The following is a 22,405-nucleotide window of genomic DNA, read 5'->3' as shown; positions in this document are numbered from 1 at the left end:
CGGTAAGTGATGATACGGGGTGATTTGAAGAGAGAGAGCGAGAGGATATCGTAAAATGAAATGAGGAAGTGGTCTGTGATAGGAAGTTCATCAGCAGGACAGTTGGATGGGGTAAGTGAAGAAGCGAGCTCCATGGAAAGAGGAAAGGCAGTATTGTCCATGTGTATCCTGAAATCCCCCAGTATAATTATATTTGGTGAGAGAGAGGAGAGATGGGTGAGGACAGCAGACAATTCATTTCAAAAGGAGGCATCAATGCACCCAGCCCAGGAGGTGCTAGTGGACGCAGCAGACCCCAAGGCCAGTTGGGACCCCCCATGCACCCCTGTGACAGAACTCAACTGTGGCCCAGTGCTCAAGGAACGACAGAAAGCCCCAGCACCGATGAGCAGATCCGCCAACTGGATGCAGAGGGAGGTTAGGCCAGGCATCCGCTCCACCCACAACGTATGGGAGGAGGAAAGACCCAGGTGGCATTCTCCACAGGCAAAAAGGAATCAACGATCTAAGTCCAGCAGACCGTTCAAAGGTAAGCAGCTTTCAATCTAATTATATCGTTGATTATTTCATTTTGTTGATATTTTTTTCCTGACTGACATTTGATGGGCATTATCGAGTGATTAACAACATGGTTTGAATTGTGAAAACCAAAGTATAACAAATATTGATTGAGATGATTGATTTGGGAGGTTGGTAATTTTTAAATCCCAGAGTATACATGATCTTGGAGGGGATGGAATCCTGCAGCTCAAGTACGGAGCATTTCTGCCTAACAAAAGTCTGAAAGCTTTGAACCGGTCTGCATTCCCATGAAATAAGATATCTGCAGTATTTTCACTGCCTTGCATGCGCAGATATTTGTGCATGCAACGCAAGATGTATTGCATGTACCATTTTTGTCCATATTGTATTGAGTAATGTGTGTTTGATGGAGTGTTTTTAAAATCAAAGCTAAGCAAATCATCAACGCGATCTCAAAATCAAAGTTTATAATAACCCTTTTAGGGACAGCGGTTACTACAGTGGACAGTTTACCATATGATAAGGTTACAGGGTGCATGAAAGGGTTAATGTTCTGATTGATTAATGACAGGATGAGATAACCCGTGTAAGAACAACTGGATGTTTTTATTGCAGATTTCCATCCACTTTGACTGTGTTTCACGTGTCTTAAAACTCAATCCAATCAGAATGGCTGAGGGGAGACAAAATGATTTACTGATGAACACCACCTTAATAAATGAACTTGCTCAAGTGGCAAAAGATTCAGCACTTTTGCAGGGTTTCCTTGTGAGGCTTAAAGAATCCCCCAACTCGTCAGACGTGAGAGTTTCCCGTCTTTTTGAAAATAGTTTTTATGGTGACAAAATTTGGTGGAGGGAAGGAGGATGGGCCAGCTGATCACTTGTGTTGTTTGCATTTTAGGAGGTGACGCATGCTCCCATCACGCTCTTCCCCACGCCAATGCCAAAAGCCATTTTCCTCCAAGCCATGGAAGTGCAAATTCACTTTAACATGCTGGTGGATAAGATCAGCCAGGATCCTGATTTCCTGCAAGAGGCTCTTGCCAGGTGCGACTTTGACCTCATATTGGGGTCTAATTACACATCATAGCTGAACAGAGTCATCATGAAGCAAAGGAGTTTTTTTTTTCAGCAGAAATTATGTTCTTGATTTAGACAAACTTTCTCTAAAACATTATGATGACATTATTTTGGCATCTTTGTCATAAAATATAACACCTTTTATTTTGACACATTTTTGTGTTCTAGCACCATTACTGTGGATGATTTCACTGCAAAGTTGTTCAAGATACACCAACATGTCCTCAAAGAGGGAAGGCTACAGGTAGGTAATTCCAACCTGGTCAAACCTGCTTGTCAAACTTGATGAGCTAAGCATGCATTCAGGGAACATTGTGCTCTGTGGCTTAGTCATAGAGAACAACAGAAAAAAAAGCCACAAACTCATCAAATCACAACATTCACTCTATAGTCCATTGTCATTAAGACTAAGGAATGTCAGTGTGTGTGTGTGTGTGTATCACAGGTATCAAACTCAAGGCCCGGGGGCCAGATCTGGCCCCCCACATCATTTAATGTGGCCCGGGAAAGCAAATCAAACAAGTCAACTTCCATGATGCTTGCTAAAATATCTCCCAAAATTTTAAATTCTCATATGTAATAAATAACAGCCATATTGTAAACATTTTCTTGTTACCAATTATTGAATTTTTATATGGTTTCAGTCATAACGGCCCTCCAAGGGAAACGGTAACAAAAATGCGGCCCACGACAAAAATGAGTTTGACAACCCTAGTGTAAATGAGTGTGTGTGTGTGTGTGTGTATATATATATATATATACACACACGGTATATAAAACATCAGAAAAAAGGAACATGAGAAACTCGAGAAATACCAAGGGCTCAGAGAGGAGCTGGAGAGAGCCTGGAAGGTAAAGGTGACAGTCGTGCCTGTGGTGATTGGAGCACTCGGGGCAGTGACCCCCAAACTAGATGAGTGGTTGCAACAGATCCCGGGAACAACATCGGACATCTCAGTCCAGAAAAGCGCAGTGCTGGGAATAGCAAGGATACTGCACAGAACCCTCAAGCTTCCTGGCCTCTGGTAGAGGACCCGAGCTGAATGAGGGACGGACACCACCCGAGGAGTGAGACGAGGATTTTTTTTTTTATATAACAGGACAAACAAGCTTCATTTTAGAGGTCACAATGACGACAATGTCTTCATTAAAGTATCCGTTTCTCAAGTGGTATTCTTTGCCCTCTTTCCAGTCAATTGTGTTGGGTTTAAATCGATCAGACTACATGTGGGAACAGAAGGATGGGCACACCTCTCTGAAACAGATCGAAATCAACACCTTTGCTGCTGCTGTTGGAGGTGTCGCCGCACGTATGCCTGATGTACATCGGTAACGTACAAAGTAGTTGTCAACATCCATCTATCCATTTTCTGATCCGCTTTATCCTGACAAGGGTCGCGGGGCGTGCTGGAGCCGATCCCAGCCGTCTTCGTACAGTCGGCGCGGGACACCCTTTCAGATCAATATCTTTGATCAACGGATAGTCGAGAATGAGCTATGGAAAGGGTAAAGTGTGATTACTTAAGACATTCACAGTATCTTGCGTAACCTTGGTGAAATGAAATGAATGAAACCTTGAAAACTTTGCTGCAAAATGCATCCTTGGCTCACTGTTCATTTTTAATTTCATGATAATCTCACAGTTTTCAATGTGTTCCAGGAATATTGCCACCATGCGAAAGCGTTTTGAGGATGTCTCTGCATCTGGAAACCTTGACAAGGACAAGAGACTGTTTGTGTAAGTGTCTTCCGTCCATTCATAGCCAACATGAAGACCTGTGTGGACTGTGTTTTGGCTTGTTTTGATACATTTCTGTTCTACCACAAATTCAGTGATTGTCAAGAAGTTGCAGTCGTGTACTTCAGGAATGGGTATATGCCTCGGCACTACAAGTCTGAAAAGGTAATTACTTGAAGGGAGACCGCAACAGCTTTTAATCAGACGTGGGTATCATGATGAACTTTTAACACAAGAAAGGAAATGTTTCCGGAAGCCTCCACTCGCAATGAGCCTCATTCACTAAAAGTGCACGTGCACTTGTTTGTGTGTGCTGGTGATTCATCAATATCTTCATTCTTCAATGTATGCCTATTCTGCAAACACATTTAGAACATCCTCAGGCCAAGGAAGCGCGCAAGTCATAATCCATCAGCCTTTGAAAAAATAATCTTGACCCGAGGTGCAACATTTTTCGAAACTAGGGTCATTTATAAAATTTATCATTATTTTGATGATAATAGGTTAAGTCGGCCATTTGCCAATGAGTTGACTCTTGTCTCAAATGATTTAGCAGGCATGCATTTAGCAGAATTCCTGATGAAACGGTCTAAGTTGTGGTGCATGTCGCGTAATGAGATTTTGGTGAATTTGATCAAGGTGCACGCAGATTCTGCGCTCTTCTGTTATGTGTGGTGGATGTCATTGTCTTTCATTTATTTTGTAAATATGACAGCAGCATGCATTTAATCACTTTTTTGACATAGTTTTAACGTGGCAGGATTATCACTCTCTGTAAGAATACCAAATGACATCCAGGTACACCTGACTAGTGTGGATGATTTGAGCAGATCACTTTCAACCTGACACCATGAAAGCCAAACTGATGAATATTGTGGAATCACCTTGAAATTTGTTTACCCCTTTTCACAGCAGTCGTTTTGTCAAAAGGACATAATTATCAGGATAATACAAACCGATCTGAAACTCTTGGACTGGGGTGGTGCGCCGCATAGGTAAAGGGAAAAAAACCTATTTTGATCTGGATAAAGGTACAGATAGTCAGCACTCCGGTCGACTGGTTAGCACGTCGGCCTCACAGTGCAGAGATGCAGGTTTGGATTCCAGCTCTGGCCTCCCTGTGTGGAGTTTGCATCCCAAAGTGAAGTAAACCTGAAGTCATTTTCTCATCATGATCATAAAGATAAACCACACAGGTTTCACTTTTACCAGCTGCATTTCTTTGTTTCGAGGCCTGGGATGCCCGCCTGATGATGGAGTGCTCTTTGGCTGTGAAGTGTCCGGATATCAGCACCCACCTGGCTGGAACAAAAAAGATCCAACAGGTGCTTGCTCAGCCCGGTGTTCTGGAGCATTTCTTCCCGGATCAGCCGCAAGTAGTGGAGCAAGTGAGGGCCACCTTTGCTGGCCTCTACACTCTTGACATGGTGAGCAACATTTTTTTAAACATTTTATTTAGTGTTTTTGCAACATGGTAAAGACAGTGCATTGTCAAGTCAAATTTATTTATATCGTCCAAAATCACAGGAACGCCTCAAATGCCAAACTCGAAATGCATGGCCATAGAAAGGAGTGCTCAAATCTATTTGGACGTCATCTGTATCTGCAATGCAAACACATTTTTGGAGGCACCGCTTTGGTGTGTTGCAGCTTTTATGTGCATGTGATAAGAGGAGAGATGTAATTATAGTGCATTTTGAAACATCCTCCATAGGAGGATGTTTTCTGCCTACATACTGATAGTGCACCTCAGGGGCCATTTATACAATTATTTTTAACAACCATTTTGACAGCCTACCATTTTTTAACAATGTTTAGACGTCATCTGTATGTGCAATGCAAACACGTTTTTGGAAGCAGTTTTTTTTTACAGGGCATTCATGTGAATGTTGCAAAGCTCTTCTTTTTTTTTTACTAAAGGGAGCAAAAGGTGATGAAACGGTAGCGATGGCTTTGGCGACACCGGATTGGTTTGTTCTGAAGCCTCAGCGAGAGGGAGGAGGTACAGTCCAAGAAATAAAATAATTCCTTTCATCATGGAGCACAACATCTGTCTATTTTCTACCCTGCTCAACCTGCCCTTTAGCAGGGCAAAATGTCATGAGTTCGGGCTCGTACTGATATTTTTGTATGGATCGCCTAAATTGAACTTGCTAAAAAAACAAAAACATAACCACACTTCTTTACTTCAAGGAAACAACATTTACGGACAAGAGATCTGTGAAGTCCTTGGCAAAGTGAAGGGCAGTGTGGAGCGAACGGCCTACATATTGATGGATAAGATCCAGCCCGTGCCTACACGCAACTGCCTGCTCAGAAGAGGCAAGCCCCTCAAAATAAGTTCTTGCCTCAGTGAACTGGGCTTCTTCGGAGCCTATGTCAGGTAAGCAGTCACTGTTGCTTCTGCGTAGGATTGGATTTTTTGAATATTAGAATGCTTGTTTCGCATTGGGCGAGGAGATGAAAAGAAAGACAACAAAAGGTTTACCATGGAATCCTCACATGCCATTTTTGTGCAGGCAGGGTAAAGACATGCTGATGAACGATTGTGTGGGCTATCTTATGAGGACGAAAAGTTCAGAATACTTGGATGGGGGTGTAGCTTCAGGATATGCAGTCTTGGACAACCCGCTCCTCTTTTGAAAAGGTGCACATGTACCTTGTGTTTGACACAATCCCCCGCCATTAGTCAATGTTGCATCCTCTCTGCTCTGCCAATTAACCACGCCCACTTAATTGAAGGCTCTGCTTCTGACTCTCTCATTGCCAGATTGTTTAACACACGTTGTGGCAAGATGCTCCAGCAGCTTTCAATGGATTGATCTTCTGTTGCCGACCCTTGACCTCCGTGCCTCGATATTCTCTCTTGAATCCCCTCTGACTTCTGCCGGAGCAGACTATAAGTTCTGCCTTAGCTTATTTGCCTGTTCCCGTGGCGGTTTGCTGTTTTGCTATGACAACCAAGTGTGAGTTTCACCATCCTGCTGACCGTGGATTACTGAGCATTTCATCACCTGACTCCAAACCACCTCTCCGGTCTTTGGACTCATTATCTGAGATGGATATAAAAAAAGTTTGGATTTTTCTGCTCAATTCATATTCCACAAATGCAATATTAATAGGAATACCATGTTTTGACGACTGGGGGCATATTGCCATATATATAATATTGAACACATTATTGTCAAGGAAATATTTGACTTGACTTCCCCTTTAAGGCTGTAGTCTGGGAACAGGTCTGCCAGCATTCTTGAAGAGGGGGCTTTCCTCTTTGTAGGGAAGCCTGTTTCCTCCCCATAACGCCCTGGATGGTCATCTCTGATCCACTTGCTCCTTTTCGGCAACCACCATGAGTTTGTCCAATTTCACATCCTGCATCCCTGGTGGACCTTTGGTGTTGACGACACAGCTTGAACCGCAACCGGACAACTGGTGCGATCTTCGCTTGGAGTTTTTCCTGTCACATTTGCTTCAAAAAAGTTGTCACACCTCTCCACACAATGCATTGTGTGAAGCTCTTCCAACCATCTTCCAGCATGCGCGGAATGCAACATATTTGCCAGACAAGCCAAATGACATCCGAGATTCTTCTTCTACTTCTGCTGCAACTATTCACTTCTTTGCACACACACACACACACACACACACACACACACACATTCATGTGACTAAATGCAACAGATGTGTCTTAATTATTTCAGGATTTGGAGAAGAGAAATAGCTGACCAAATAATGACACGTTGGCATGCCAGAACTCAGACCTGAATCCAATTAAAATCTGGAGCGTTCCTCGAGGAGTGTTGTCTCCAAGTGATGCCCTTACTTTCTGACAGGTTTGAAGGACTTTGTAGTTCAAGAGTACATAATTCCAAGTCTAGATGTGCGATATTGATAAACTCCTTCCGAAGACTTGGAAACTCTAAACTTTTCTTCACTTCATGGTTTTTTAAAAAATATGCAGGGACGGAAGTTCATTGGTGAAACATGTTTTGAATCGATGACGTAGACTTGAGGACTTTACGGTGAAACTTTGTAGCTTGTAGTTTTGCAAATAGTTCACTAGGTGGCAGTAAAAGCAAAGCTATTTTTCTTTCCATGTCCATGAGTTCAACAAATCACAGCTACTTTTTGGTCTTGTAAATGAACAAATAAACTATTTATGTGGGCGGCCCGGTAGTCCAGTGGGTAGCACGTCGGCTTCACAGTGCAGAGGTACCGGGTTCAATTCCAGCTCCGGCCTCCTTGTGTGGAGTTTGCATGTTCTCCCCGGGTCTGCGTGGGTTTTCTCCGGGTGCTCCGGTTTCCTCCCACATTACAAAAACATGCATGGCAGGCTGATAAGATGCTCTAAATTGTCCCTTGGCGTGAGTGTGGACGTGAATGGTTGTTCGTCTCTGTGTGCGCTGCGATTGGCTGGCAACTGATTCAGGGTGTCCCCCACCTACTGCCCGAAGACGGCTGGGATAGGCTCTAGCACCCCCCGCGACCCTAGTGAGGATCAAGCGGTTCGGAAAATGGATCGATAGATGGACTATTTATGTATTTATTTACTGTCACTTTATTACCAACGCATTTAACGTATGAGGGACAGCTGTGGGATAACATGTTTTCCATAGCACGTTTCCACATTTGGCTGGTGGTTGGGCTGGAACCGATCCTGGCGGACTTTGGGCAAGAGGTATGGTGCATCCTGGAATCCTCACCAGCCACTCTCAGGGCACAATTGACAATTGAACCCAGAACCTCAAGTGTGTGGCTCAGGTGCTTAGTTACCATGACTAAACAAATCTGTACAGCTGCTGTTTATCCGAGGTCCGGGTGGCGAAGGCAGCAGCCTAAGCAAGGTAGGCCAGATTTCCTTCCATCCAGCCATTTTCCAAGGGCATCACACGGTGTTGTGAAATTGCTGGATGCACGATGCCTCGCCGGGCGTTCCGGGTGACATGGCTGCCACACACATTTTAGAGTACCTAAAATCTATTTCATTCATAAATATGACAACAACGTGGGACAATCCCTCTGAATCATTGTAGAAATCAATTCACTGAGCGAATTCTGATCATTTTCACCTTCCTCGCACCATCTTGATTGTGCGGCACAACTCTTGGTTGGAGATGGGTCACACGTGGACGCACTGTCGTTGGCCTGAGGCGGTCTCCAATTGCCCAACTGACATGCACGGGTGATGACGCCATCCGCAAGGAAAGATCTTGCAGTTGGACATACGCGTGGTTCATCTCACCCTGTGCAATGTTGGGCATTAAAATCTGGAAAGCCTTGTGAGGATGGGGTTGTGGCAGGTTTATAATATGATTTGACAAATATACACTTCCAGAAAGTAAGAGAGGAGACGTCTCTTTGTTTTTGGTTGTGAGGAAATAGAAAGGAGGCTGCTCACAATTCTCTCAGCTGTCCTAAAACAGGCCCCACCCTATGCCCTCTATTTTTAATCTGCTTTTTGAGGTCCCTGAGTTTTATGAAGGTGAGGCCACTAAGGGTAAGTTTGGGGTCACAGCAAACTGGCCCCACCCTGACTTTCACTCCAAAGTACATGATATTGAAATTTTCATCACACCTCAAAGCACTTTTAATACGCCAATTCAGCATATCTTGAGAAATGCAGAAGGGTTGACTCCCGTTGATTTCCTCTTATCTGGTCATCTCTTGGGCCCATGTAGAGTTGAGCACGTTTCGGTTCTCTTGTTTCATAACCCTTAACACACATCAACACTTGCAAACATTTCATTTCTATTAATATTTTGTAAATAAAACCACACCAATGAAAAACAGAATCAAATAAATAATAAATCATCCTTTCCTAAAATTCCTCCATCAGGTTGAGGGTGGGTGGAGGGGGGGGGGGGGCTACCAAGCACTGCTGCCCCAGAAAAATCTTTACTGTGAATGTTGTGCACATCAAGTGGCATGACCTCAGCCGTGCTCCACCACCACCCAACCCCCCTCAAGATCTTCCCATCCACCCTGACCTGATACCCTGAGCCTGGGAGGTACCTGATCGGACATGGGAGGTGCGAAACGTGTTCAACTCACCATGGCTCCAAGGAGCGTACAGTTGACAGTTGACGATCAGATAAGAGGAAACCAACCCAGGCGACCCTTCTGCATTTCTCAAGATATGCTGAATTGACGTATCAAAAGTGCTTCGGCGTATTAAAAGTGTCTATAAGGCTTATACACTTGCTGAGGATGTTAATTTCAATATCATGTACTTTGGAGTGAAAGCTAGGGTGTGGCCAGTTTGTTGAGACCCCAAACTTCCCCTGAGTGGCCTCACCTTCATGTAACCTAGGAACCTCAAGAGCAGATAAAACAAGAGGGCTTAGGGAGGGGTTGCTTCAGGACAGCTGAGAGAAATGTGCGCAGCCTTCTTCCTATGCTCCTCGCAAACAAAAACAGCAAAGAGACGTCTCCACTCTTCCTTTTTGTTAGTGCATATTTGTCAATTCATATTATAAACCTGACAGTGGCATTTTCCACAGGCAAAAAGGAATCAAAGATCTAAGTCCAGCAAACTGTTCAAAGGTAAGCAGCTTTCAACCCAATGATGCAGTTGATTATTTCATTTTCTCAATATTTTTTTTCAGAACGAATGTAACCTTTGATTAGAATGAATGAGTGATTAACAAAATGGTTTTCTTGATTGTGATTATTGCACCGGTCTGCATTCCCAGATAGCATGAAAAAAAGTGTCTGCAGTATTTTCACCGCGTTGCATGCATAGATCATTGTTGTGAAAGCGCAACATGAATACAGATGTACTGTATCGCATATACCATTTTTGTCCGTATTGTATCGAGTAATGTGTGTTTTATGGAGCTATTTAAAAAACAGAGTTAAGTGAATAATAAAATGGATCTCAAAATCAAGGTGGACAATTTAATGTTCTGATTGATGAATGACAGGACGAGATCACACTTGGAAGAACAACTGGATGTTCAAAGTGTTTTTATTTTATTGTATATTGCCATTCACTTTGACTGTTTCACATATCTTAAATGTCAATCCAATCAGAATGGCTGAGGGAAGACGAAATGATTTACTGATGAACACCACCCTAATAAATGAGCTGGCAGAAGTGGCAAAAGATTCAGCACTTATGCAGGGTTTCCTTATAAGACTAAAAGAATCCCCCAACTCGTCAGAGGTGAGAGTTTCTCGTCTTTTGGAAAATAGTTTGTATGGTTCCAAATTTTTGGAAGGAGGGCGGGCTAGCAGAGCAAGTTGTGGATTCACATTTCAATCCAAACAATTCACAGTAAATCACTCCTGTTCTTTGTATTTCAGGAGGTGACGTATGCTCCCATCACACTCTTCCCCACGCCAATGCCAAAAGCTCTTTTCCTCCAAGCCATGGAAGTGCAAATTCACTTCAACACGTTGGTGGATAAGATCAGCCAGGATCCTGATTTCCTGCAAGAGGCTCTTGCCAGGTGCGATGCCGACTTCATATTGGGGTCTGATCACACATCATAGCTGAAGAGAGTCGTCATGAAGTAAATGATTTTTTTGCAGGGGGCAGAAAATATGTTGATTTAGACCAGGGGTGTCAAACTCAGGTCCCGAAGGGCCGCTGTCCTGCATGTTTTCCAAGTCTCCCTGTTGCAACACACCTGATTCAAATGATCAGATCATCAGCAAGTTCTGTGGAAGTCTGACATTGAACCTGTTCATTTGAATCAGGTGTGTTGCAACAGGGAGACTTGGAAAACATGCAGGATAGCGGCCCTCCAGGACCTGAGTTTGACACCCCTGATTTAGACCATGGGTGTCGAGCTAATTTTTGTCGTGGGCGACTTTAAAGTTACCATTTCCCTTGGAGGGCCGTTATGGTTGCAAAACCATAGAAAGACGGCAAGAATAGTGGTTTATTCATCTAGAGCAGTAGTTCTTAACCTGTGTTCAAACTTTTATTTTGCCAAAATAAAAGTTAACCTGTGTTCAATCGAACCCTAGGGGTTCGGTGAATCGGTCTCAGGGGTTCGACAGAGATTCTGCCAAGGAGAGAAAGACACACGTGACTCAACATGTCAATTAGTTATGACACGCCCACTTGGCCATCACTGGCTGTAGATGATCACATGACATGTCTTGTCCAATCAGTGCTGCGGGAAATTTAGTTCGCTTAGAAGTCAACGTGTGACTGTCGCAAAAAAACAGTATACTTACCTCATGAATTTTTTAAAAACTTTTTTCTGTTTTTAATAAATGCATTTTTAATATCTTTAATTTGTAATATATACTGTACATAAATACAGGTATATATATATATATATATATATAATTTTTTTCACTAAAGCGGGGTTCGGTGAATGTGTTGAGTTCGGTACCTCTAAAAAGATTAAGAACCACTGATCTAGAGTTTAGGTCACTGTAATGATACGAGAATTTGAAATTTTTGTCCAAATTTTAGTAAGCATTATAAAATTCGACATGTGTGTGTGGTGGGCCAGATCTGGCCACGGGCCTTGTGTTTGACACTATGATTTAACCTTCTCTAAAATAGACATTATTTTGACAGCTTCGTCACAAAATGAAACGCCTTTTATTTTTGCATTCTAGCACCATTACTGTGGATGATTTCACTGCAAAGTTGTTCAAGATACACCAACATGTCCTCAAAGAGGGAAGGTCTCAGGTACAGTATGTAATCCCACCTGTATAAACAGTTTCTTGGCGAGCTAAGTATGCCTACAGGGAACATGTGCTCTATGGCTTAGTCATATAGAAGAGCAGAACCCCCCCCCCCCCCCAAACTCATTATTTCACAGCTTTCACTTAATTGTCCATAATAGTAAAAACTAAGGTCATCCAAGGCCGGGAGTGTAATAATAAAAACAAAATGCCTCAATGATAGACTCAGAGCACTCCCGATACAAAGGATTCATCATTCCTATGCCTTGAATGGAAGGTGCCCGATCAATGCAGTCGGCATGTTTCACTTAATATGTCAAACTCCCGTGGACTCCAAGCCTGCAGAATAAACCTCAAGAAACACACTCATTTTACATACTTGGTGATTTCTTTTTAACCCTTCAAATTTGGCAGTGAGCGATCGCCCGACTGGTGAACACTTTTTGTGGGTGATTCACATTTACGTAAACTATCGAAACGCCTCATGGCCCGAGGCGAATGACAAGGACGCTGCACAATCACATCTCTATTTATCTATCTACATGCATAGACGCATTCGGAAGACGTCCCTTTTAGCCAATGGGATGCCAGGAAGATGCTCGGTAATAGCCAATGGCAGAGCAGCTATGAGTATGTTGCGTTCATGAAACTGAGACCTGCGACGAGCAGCCTATACTGTATTTTTCCCTTTCATATCTTGAAATGTCTTTTGTAACAAGAGGCAATATTTTCCTGTTGAGGCGTTTCGTAACTTGAAAATTTAGTTTGAAGAGATGTTCGTAAGTAGAGGTACCACTGTATATGAAATAGGAAAAACAAGCTTCATTGTAGAGGTCACAATGACGTCAATGTCTTCAGTCTAAAGTATCCATCTCTCATTTTGTATCCTTGCTGTACTTCCAGTCAGTTGTGTTGGGTTTAAATCGATCAGACTACATGTGGGACCAGAAGGATGGACACACTTCTCTGAAACAGATTGAAATCAACACCTTTTCTGCTGGTGCTGGAGGCGCCGCCGCACGCATGCCTGATGTACACCGGTAACGTACAAAGTACTTGACAAAATGTAACCTCAAAATATTGAAATATGTGCAAGTAAGGCTTTTGGATTAAAATATCCAAAAGCCTTTGAGAATCTGAGCAAATATCACCATAGAAAAATGGGCCTCTGATGTCGCCCATAGGCGGTTTTCCAGGGTGGCAAGGAGTGGCACTTGCCACCTTAACCAAATTGAATCTTTCGATCCTAAATTCAGCATTTTATTACCTTTCTATTGTCTCCATTTGTTTGCGCAGCAATGCTGGCAGGATAGTCGCACAAGCAGGCGTAGGATACACTATGGAGAGCAGCGATAAGTTTAGTGATTGTAACTCAACATTCCGCGCATGTGAATCCACATCTTACTTGGATGAAAGCGACAAAATGTGATACATGGGCATGCTGCAAAGGTTAATATTACAGATCCCTATTAAGTGCCAGGATTGCTTGTTCCAACTATCATGATGTCAGATGGGGAGAAGTCCAATGGTGAATCCTTGTGATAACACAAAGGCTTGAAGGTTTGGAAGTTTATATTATGAGCCGTTGCATGCACGCAAAACGCATGCAGGGCAGGCAGCAGTCCTGGCGGGCAACAGCGGGTGGCCCAGCGGCAATCCGGAAACCACCCACCCGAATGCCGGCGCAAGGCTGAAGTCGCGCGCCTCGGCCGAAGTGGCCGCTCAACGTGCTTATATTTTGGTTTCCGAACTCAGCGAGTCGCCCCAGAGCCAAACTGAACTAAAAAACTCAAACCAAGCACCGGGCGGGATGGCCCATTCCTCACCCCGTTGTGAAACAAAGCAAGCGCATTGGATGAAGAAAGAGTACATAAACACCAATACAAGTGTTTATTTTCATTTTCTTCAGTGCAGTGCTTTTTTCGTGTTAAAAAGCTGCTTTGAAAATGGCTTGCGCTTATTATGATTATTTGAAGATGGTGACAGTTTGACCCTGTTTTTTTTTTTAATTTACTCTCAAAATTAATTTCAAATTCCAAATTGTGTTTGACCTCAGAATTTGCACTCTGTTTCTAACATTGATCTACCTTTTTAAATTTCTATTAATCTTGACAAAAATTTTGTTTGTGTTGCTAAAACAGACACATTCTTAAGGTCACTGGACAGCTGGAAGAGAGCCAACGCATCATTGATAACAACCCTGCGGCAGGTCTGGCCAAGGCTTTGGCCAAGGCCTGGGAGCTCTATGGATCAAGGCGGTAAGTCCACTGAAAATCTTCTTAAACAACACTTCATTGCATCATAAAAGGTTTATAAAGAACACTAAATTTCACATCATATCTATTGGGCTTTCCAAAGGTAGCTATTTTTTACAATTATGAACCACATTCCTCATGTAGAATGTATTTATGTAGTGGCATAGTGTTTAACAGGAGCCCTCTTGTCATTAAAGAGCGGTTGTCATGTTCCTGGTGGCGGAGAACGAGATCAATATCATGGATCAACGAGTAGTTGAGAATGAGCTGTGGGAAAGGTAAAGTGTGATTACTTAAGACGTTCACAATATCTTGAGTAACCTTGATGAAATGAATGAAACCCTTGCAGCGTTTCTGCAAAATGCATTCTTGGCTCACCGACCATTTTTCATTTCATGATAATTTCACAGTGGTCAATGTCTTCCAGGAATATTGTCACCATACGAAAGCGTTTTGAGGATGTCTCTGCATCTGGAAACCTTGACAAGGATAAGAGACTGTTTGTGTAAGTTTCTTCCATCCATTCATAGCCAACATGAGGACCTGCGTCGACTGTGTTTTGGCTTGTTTTGATACATTTCTGTCCGACCACAAATTCAGTGATTGTCAAGAAGTTGCAGTCGTGTACTTCAGGAACGGGTATATGCCTCAGAACTACAAGTCTGAAAAGGTAATTACTTGAAGGTAAACCACAATAATTTTTAATCAGACGCAAGCTTGTTAGCTTCACACTGAACCGGAAGATGTTTTCCGATTCCAAATATGCAGGTTCAGACAAGGTGGGATTACAAAAATATTTATTCAAGAAAAATCGTATGGACAAAGTATGAACTAAAATCGCAGGTCATAAGGAGCCAGGAATAAACAATGCATGGAACCAAAAGCAGTATCCACAAAATAAAATATCCAAAATACAAAAACACTGAAAAAGAATCAAGAGCAATCGTAAAATAACATTAAACAAAAACGTCCAAACAAAAATCTATGAACAAATGAAACTGCCTATGAATTATATCAAGAGGTCTAGAAAATAATACTTGAAGTATGATGGTGTCCTTAAATGGACAACCAAGCTTGATAGAGTAACGAGGCACAGGTGCACCTGCTGGAGGGAAACGCCCTTCACTCCAGCTGGTGCCGGAGCACAATCAAGATAGAACATGACAGAAGGTTTAACACTAGAAAGGACATGTTTCTGGAAGCCTCCAAAATCCACTCACAATGAGCCTCATTCACTAAAAGTGCACATGCACTAATTTGAATGTGTGTGTGTGTGTGTGTGTGTGTGTGTGTGTGTGTGTGAGTCATCGATATCTTCATGTGAAGATTGCACGACTGTTTGTGTCCGATGTGTTGTGTTGTGTTATTTTTGTTATTTTGACTTCAAAATGGCGCCGCGAGAGTGGCTGCCTTTCCAGCAGCTCCTATATTTTGTTGTTCTACTTCTTCCTTTCATAACTTTGCTGCTGTGAATTGGGAATTTCTCCATTGCGAGGCTAATAAAGGTTTTCTTATCTTATACTCGAATGTGTGCCTATTCTGCAAACAAATTTAGAGCATCCTCAGGCCACAGGAGGGCGCAAATCATAATCCATCAGCCTTCGAAAAAAATAAAAATCTTTACCCGAGATGCACCATTTTTTGAAACTCGGGTCATTTATGAAATGAATAATCATCATTTTGATGATAATAAGTTCAGTTGGCCATTTGCAAATGAGTTGAAATAACTGTGAAAGACACTTTTTGTCATTTTCACTCTTGCCTTTCAAGAGCAGGCATGTGCTTATGTACTGTATGAACGAAGCAGGCGCTGTCGGTACGTCTGCAGCAGTGACTTATCAGGCAGGGCACAGTGAGTGCACACCCATGTGCTCGGCGTAAAAATTGTCGTTATCATGTTTGAGAATTCGTCAGACCGCGCTGCACCTCGCTGGGCGTTCTGTCGGACCGAGGGGCATTTTCTTTAACATCAGGGAGGAGCGGGAAGGACAAACAGAGGAAGAGGCAGTCAAATAGGCCAATATGCAGTTCAACTAATCTAAAGGTGCAGTTAGGCGGCACGGCGGTCGACTGGTTAGCACGTCGGCCTCACAGTGCAGAGGTGCAGGGTTGGATTCCAGCTCTGGTCTCCCTGTGTGGAGTTTGCTTCCCAAAGTAAAGTAAACCTGAAATAATTTTCTCATCATGATCATAAAGATAAACCACACAGGTTTCACTTTTACCAGCTGCATTTCTTTGTTTCGAGGCCTGGGATGCCCGCCTGATGATGGAGTGCTCTTTGGCTGTGTGTCCGGATATCAGCACCCACCTGGCTGGAACAAAGAAGATCCAGCAGGTGCTTGCTCAGCCCGGTGTTCTGGAGCATTTCTTCTCGGATCAGCCGCAAGTAGTGAAGCAAGTGAGGGCCACCTTTGCTGGCCTCTACACTCTCGACATGGTGAGCAACAGTATGGGGCTGTACAACCTAATGCAGTTGTCTTCCACGAAAGCTCTTTTCCTCGCTCAACCCTGTTGGAATGTAATACAGAAAAACGTGATCTAATGACGACTGCACATCTCAAAGAAATCATCAACATGACTTTTTGCATTCAATTTGCCCAAGTTTAAACATTCAAATTAATCTCACACTGTGCCATGAAGACAGGGATCATCTTGATCTTATTTAGTGTATGTTCAACATGGCAAAGACAGTGCATTGTCAAGTCAAATTGATTTATATCGCCCTTAATCACAGAAAAGCCTCAAATGTCAAACGAGGAATACATGAGCATAGTGAGGAGCGCTCAAAACTATTTTGGCCTTGTTCTCAAAGGAGCACCAGATGCTGTTCATTGCTGCTCATTTTTATTCCTGACCCACTGACCACACTGGAGAGACTTAAAGTCTTGTCGTTTGCTGCTTGCCGTTTTTCAGTTGCTCAAATGAAATGAAATGAATGAAGACCGCGTCTTGCGATGAGCTAATTTAGCACAGTTCTCTCTGGCAGTGATCTCTAATCTGTTTTTCGCTACGGACCAGTTTCACAATAAGGCATGTTTTGACAAGACTGTCTTAGCGGCACAGTGAATTCTGTACATTCACTCAAAAATTCATTTCAAGGCTCAAGACTGTGACCAAAACAGTTGCATATGCGACTTTTTTTTTTTTTTCCAATGGATGCGAGTAAGAATCTCATCTGGTCACTTTTGTGTGAGTGCATCTGTTTTAATGCTCCCTTTAACATGAAAGTCACTCTTGAAAGACTGCTTTGGACTTGCACACAGACAGCAGATCCGAATGCATTTCCATTCAGACTACATTTTGGGGTTTACGTCGTCACGTGTTCCACATATGCGCATTGGTACGTGCATCCTGGTCGAAAAATGAGCTGCAGGATGATTATTTTAAAAAAAAAACTCTTGGTGTGATTAGATGAAGACTCAAGTATCTTGTACCAATGTTTATTGACACCACATCACACCATAGATTAAAAGATCAGATATACAACATAAGATATTAAGATTATTAACAAGGTAGTATTACTTGACACTAAAGTTAATCGTGGGTACTATACCAGGGGTGCCCATTACGTCGACCGGTAGATCGCGGACTGGTCCCAAGTCGATCGTGAGGGGTGTCGAGGAGAAAAAAAACAAACAACCATTTGTGTGTCTTTGTGCATGTTAGTAATATTTTTTTTTGTGTTAATGTACACTGCAGGTAAATCTTGAACCTACCCTACGGTGGCGCGTGACCTGCGTCACCGGAAGTTGTTAGCGCTCAGCAGTCTGCAATTGCAGCTTGTGATCAGAGCTGTTGCGCTACATCTTTTATCGTTATGATTATTCTCATTCAGAGGTTTGTTTCGTGTACAATTCACTGAAGGCACAGGCAAAGAATAGGAATCTAGAAGGCCGAGGGAAACGATTTAAAATGGTACGCGTGAGCCACGGTAGTTAACAGGCTGCAAAAGTATGTCGCATGTCTCCGTGTCAGGCTGTTTCAATCATGGCGTGCGTGTGTCTGTGCGTGCGCGTCCACGGTAACGGGTCGATCGCGGGAGGTTGGTTGATCGAAAAGTCGATCTTCGGTCCAAAAAGTTTGGGCACCCCTGCACTATACAAAGTAATACTGCCCACTTTAGCTTGCTTCTCAACACTGGCGGTCATCCCTCAGAGTCGGGGCATCACTACGCTTTATGAAAAGGCGAGACTAGCCTCTAGAAAATACAGCATGTGAGCAAACGCAGCAGACAAACACAACATTCACTAATAGCCAAGAAAAACTGAGAAAATGCTTTTTGATGTTTTTGGAGATATTTTGGTGATCATTTCCTTTCATCCAGTTGGCCATGTCATTGATATGCGTGTGATGAAATGCCGAAAGTGCGCAATGAGCAAAACCTTATTTGTGTGCCTCCTTTGGATGTTTGCTTTTGTCACTTCTGTTTCTTGTCTCGTGTACTGATTTATGTCGACCACCGGTTTGGTGTGTTGCAGCTATTATTATGCGCATATGACAACAGGAGAGACGTAATTATAGTGCATTTTGGAACATCCTCCATAGGAGACGAGCCAAAAAACTTGTTTTCTGACTACATACCGATAACTGCACTTGAGGGGCATACAATTATTTTTAACAACCATTTTGACAGCCAACCATTTTTTAACAATTATTTTTGCTTGTCTTTGAGCACGCGTCTTGTTTGAACGTCACTTGTATGGGCAATGCAAACACATGGTTTGGAGGCAGTTTTTTTACAGGGCTTTCATGTGAATGTTGGAATGGTTGTTTTTTTTTTTGTTTTGTTTTGTTCTATTGAATTAAAGGGAGCAGAAGGTGATGAAACAGTAGCGATGGCTTTGGCGACACCGGATCGGTTTGTTCTGAAGCCTCAGCGAGAGGGAGGAGGTACAGTCCAAGAAATAAAATAATTCCTTTCATCATGGAGCACAACATCTGTCCATTTTCTATCCTGCTCAACCTGTGCCTTTACCAGGGCAAAATGTCATGAGTTCGGGCTAGTACTGATATTTTTGTATGGATCGCTAAAATTGAACTTGCTAAAAAAAAAAAAAACCATAACCACACTTCTTTACTTCAAGGAAACAACATTTACGGACAAGAGATCTGTGAAGTCCTTGGCAAAGTGAAGAACAGTGCGGAGCGAATGGCCTACATATTGATGGATAAGATCCAGCCCGTGCCTACACGCAACTGCCTGCTCAGAAGAGGCAAGCCCCTCAAAATAAGTTCTTGCCTCAGTGAACTGGGCTTCTTCGGAGCCTATGTCAGGTAAGCAGTCACTGTTGATTGTTAAATGTTTTGAATCTTACCATTTTTGTCCAGGCAGGGTAAAGACATGCTGATGAATGATTGTGTGGGCTATCTTATGAGGACGAAAAGTTCAGAAACCTCGGAGGGTAGTGTCACTTCAGGAACTGCAGTCTGGGACAACCCGCTCCTCTTCTGAGAAGGTGCACATGTACCTGGGTTTGACAAAATTCCCCGCCATTACTCAATGTTGCACCCTCCCAATGTTTCTATGCTCTGCCAATTAGCCACACCCACTTAATTAAGACTGCCTATGACTCTCTCATTGCCAGATTGTTCCACACGCGCTGATGCAAGATGGTCCAGCAGCTTTCAATGGATTGATCTTCTGTTGCCGACCCTTGACCACCGTGCCTCGATATTCTCTCTTGAATCCCCTCTGACCGTGGATTACTGAGCATTTCATCACCTGGCTCCAAACCAGTTCCCCGGTCTTTTGACTCATTATCAAGGCTTTAGCGTTTAATGTTCTGTCCCAAAACTCTTCCCAATCTTGAAGCACTCATCTGGACTTTGAAGGTCACTGCACTTTTTCTTGGCAATGAAGTTCACTTCACAGCTTGTGAACATCACATAACCAAATCCACAAAACAAATGAGCTGTGACAATTTTTACCTGAGCCCTTCGGCTCTGTGATGTCATTTTCAGTCGACAGCAAGTGTCAGTGCAAGGCAAAATGGCCGCCTCCTGAGATGGACATTTGGATTTTTCTGCTTAATTCATATTCCACAAGTGCAATATTAATAGGAGTGCCATATTTAGACTACTGGGGGCGTATAGAACATATTATTGTTCAGGACATTTTTGACTTGACTTCCCCTTTAAGGTCTGCCAGCATTCTTGATGAGGAGGCTTTCCTATAAGTAGGGAAGCCTGTTTCCTCTCCATCACGCCCTGGATGGTTAACTCTGATCCACTTGCTCCTGTTCGGCAACCACCATGAGTTCGTCCAATTTCACATCCTGCACTCACCTTTCATCCCTGGTGGACCTTTGGTGTTGACGACACAGCTCGAACCTCAACCGGACAACTGGTGCAATCTTTGCTTGGAGTTTTTCCTGTCACATTTGCCTCAAAAAAGTTGTCCCACCTCTCTACTCACCATCACCTGTTCATGGCAGCTTGAGGCACCCGAAGAAATGTGTTTGAGCCATCTTCTGACAGTGCTCTGCCAACGCATTCCGTGCAGCCCATCCAACCCTCTCCCAGCATGCACGGAATGCAACATATTTGCCAGACAAGCCAAATGATAGCCTAGATTCTTTGACATCTTCTGCTGCAACTATTCTCTTCTTTGTATTTTCCCTCTTTGATGTCAATTTTAGGACCGTTACAGACATTGTCTGTTGTTAATAATATGCCCTCTTGTTATTATCAAATACACACACACACAAATTGATGTGACTTCATGTAAAAGGTGTGTCTTAATTATTTCAGGACTTTTAATGGAGAAGAGAAATACCTAAACAACTGAATAAATCAGGGGTGTCCAAACTCAGTCCTCAAGGTCCACACTGTCCTGCCTGTTTTCCAGCTCTCCTCGGAGCACCACACCTGATTCAAGTCATCAGGATCATTCTCATGCTGCTTCAGAGCGGGCTGATGACCTGATCATCTTGATCAGGTGTTGCAGTCGGGAGAGAGCTGGAAAACAGGCAGGACAGTGGAACTCCAGGCCCTCAGCTCGACATGCCTGGAATAAATAATGACATTTTGGCATGCCAAAGCTCAGACCTTTTTCATTCATCTTCCGAACCGCTTTATCCTCACTAAGGTCGCGTGGGGGTGCTGGAGCCTATCCCAGCTGTCTTCGGGCAGTCGGCGGGGAACACCCTGAATTGGTTGCCAGCCAATCGCAGGAGCTCAGACCTGAATCCAATTATATTCTGGAGAGTTCCTCGAGGAGTGTTGTCTCCAGGTTTTACCCTTACTTTCTGGCAAGTTTGAAGGATTTTGTGGTGTAGAGTACATATTTTCAAGCCAAGATGTATCATACTGATAACCCTGTTCCCAAGACTTGTAAAATGACCTCTAAACCTTTATTTACTTGGTCTTAGTTTTTAAATTTTATGCTGGGACGGTAGTTGATTGGTGAAACATGTTTTGAATCGATGGACGTAAACTTGAGGACTTTGAGGTGAAACCTTGTAGCTTGTAGTTTTGCAAATAGTTCACTCGATGGCAGTAAAAGCAAAGCTATTTTTCTTTCCATGTCCATGAGCTCAACAAACACAGCTACTTTTTGGTCTTGTAAATTGACAAATAAACTTTTTCTGTATGTATTTATTTATTGTCACTTTATTACCAACGCATTTAACGTATGAGGGACAGCTGTGGGTTACCATATTTTCCATAGCATGTATCCACATTTGGCTGGTGGTTGGGCTGGAGCCGATCGTGGCTGACTTTGGGCAAGAGGTATGGTGCATCCTGGAATCCTCACCAGCCACTCTCGGGGCACAACTGAGAATTGAACCCAGAACCTCAAGTGTGTGGCCCAGGTGCTTAGTTACCATGACTAAACTAATCTGTACAGCTGTTGTTTATCTGCGGTTTGGGTGGCGAAGGCAGCAGCCTAAGCAAGGTAGGCAGGCCAGACTTCCCTCCCTCCAGCCATTTTCCAGGGGCATCACAAGGCGCTGTGAAATTGGCAGATGCGCTATGCCTCGGCGGGCGTTCTGGGTGACACGGCTGCCGCACTCCCTGGCGCATCTCGCAATTTGGTGACAAAAACAAGACAACATTTTTGAGTACCTAAAAATCTATTTCCTTCATAAATCTGACGACAACATGGGACAATCCCTCTGAATCATTGGAGAAATCAATTCACTGAGCAAATTCTG

At 43.2% G+C, this 22,405-nt stretch overlaps 2 protein-coding genes across 7 annotated transcripts; both read left to right on the top strand.

Moving 5' to 3' along the window:
- Nucleotide 1: 1 nt before the first annotated feature.
- On the top strand, nucleotides 2-7,511 carry LOC147210328 (glutathione synthetase-like). The gene is made up of 13 exons (XM_086108599.1): nucleotides 2-529; nucleotides 1,138-1,323; nucleotides 1,426-1,571; nucleotides 1,773-1,848; nucleotides 2,797-2,925; nucleotides 2,998-3,110; nucleotides 3,265-3,342; nucleotides 3,438-3,507; nucleotides 4,575-4,769; nucleotides 5,263-5,344; nucleotides 5,536-5,725; nucleotides 5,862-5,989; nucleotides 6,113-7,511. Exons 2-12 carry the CDS (start codon nucleotides 1,192-1,194, stop codon nucleotides 5,983-5,985), a joined length of 1,335 nt encoding a protein of 444 aa, XP_085964725.1. The 5' UTR covers nucleotides 2-529; nucleotides 1,138-1,191; the 3' UTR covers nucleotides 5,986-5,989; nucleotides 6,113-7,511.
- LOC147210327 (glutathione synthetase-like) lies at nucleotides 5,620-21,844 on the top strand. Of its 6 annotated transcripts, none has more exons than XM_086108565.1 (15): nucleotides 5,620-5,725; nucleotides 9,843-9,885; nucleotides 10,375-10,507; nucleotides 10,648-10,793; nucleotides 11,923-11,998; nucleotides 12,898-13,034; nucleotides 14,136-14,252; nucleotides 14,447-14,527; nucleotides 14,677-14,754; nucleotides 14,850-14,919; nucleotides 16,495-16,686; nucleotides 19,058-19,139; nucleotides 19,334-19,523; nucleotides 19,578-19,705; nucleotides 19,835-21,844. In XM_086108565.1, exons 3-14 carry the CDS (start codon nucleotides 10,376-10,378, stop codon nucleotides 19,699-19,701), a joined length of 1,425 nt encoding a protein of 474 aa, XP_085964691.1. In that variant the 5' UTR covers nucleotides 5,620-5,725; nucleotides 9,843-9,885; nucleotide 10,375; the 3' UTR covers nucleotides 19,702-19,705; nucleotides 19,835-21,844. The 6 variants fall into 6 exon arrangements, 3 of the variants coding, with proteins under 3 accessions (XP_085964691.1, XP_085964679.1, XP_085964703.1); XM_086108553.1 differs by lacking the exon at nucleotides 5,620-5,725 and adding an exon at nucleotides 7,666-8,186; XR_015100643.1 differs by lacking the exon at nucleotides 5,620-5,725 and having other exon boundaries at nucleotides 9,666-9,885; nucleotides 19,835-21,069; nucleotides 21,222-21,844.
- The last annotated feature ends 561 nt before the right edge of the window (nucleotides 21,845-22,405 follow it).

The sequence above is a fragment of the Hippocampus guttulatus genome, chromosome 1 (genome assembly GCF_054856545.1).
Source record: "Hippocampus guttulatus isolate MCC_2025c chromosome 1, RoL_Hgut_1.0, whole genome shotgun sequence".
Classification (NCBI taxonomy): Eukaryota; Metazoa; Chordata; class Actinopteri; order Syngnathiformes; family Syngnathidae; genus Hippocampus; species Hippocampus guttulatus.
The sequence above is the reverse complement of the archived record's forward strand: the minus strand, read 5'-3'. Positions and strand labels throughout refer to the sequence as shown.

Coding starts and splice junctions, on each gene's coding strand:
- LOC147210328 (XM_086108599.1), top strand. CDS start 1,192: ATGGCTGAGGGGAGACAAAATGATTTACTGATGAACACCACCTTAATA. Junction 3,343..3,437: donor AAGGACAAGAGACTGTTTGT/GTAAGTGTCTTC, acceptor CCACAAATTCAG/TGATTGTCAAGAAGTTGCAG. Junction 3,508..4,574: donor GGCACTACAAGTCTGAAAAG/GTAATTACTTGA, acceptor CTTTGTTTCGAG/GCCTGGGATGCCCGCCTGAT.
- LOC147210327 (XM_086108565.1), top strand. CDS start 10,376: ATGGCTGAGGGAAGACGAAATGATTTACTGATGAACACCACCCTAATA. Junction 11,999..12,897: donor TCAAAGAGGGAAGGTCTCAG/GTACAGTATGTA, acceptor CTGTACTTCCAG/TCAGTTGTGTTGGGTTTAAA. Junction 14,253..14,446: donor GAGCTCTATGGATCAAGGCG/GTAAGTCCACTG, acceptor TTGTCATTAAAG/AGCGGTTGTCATGTTCCTGG.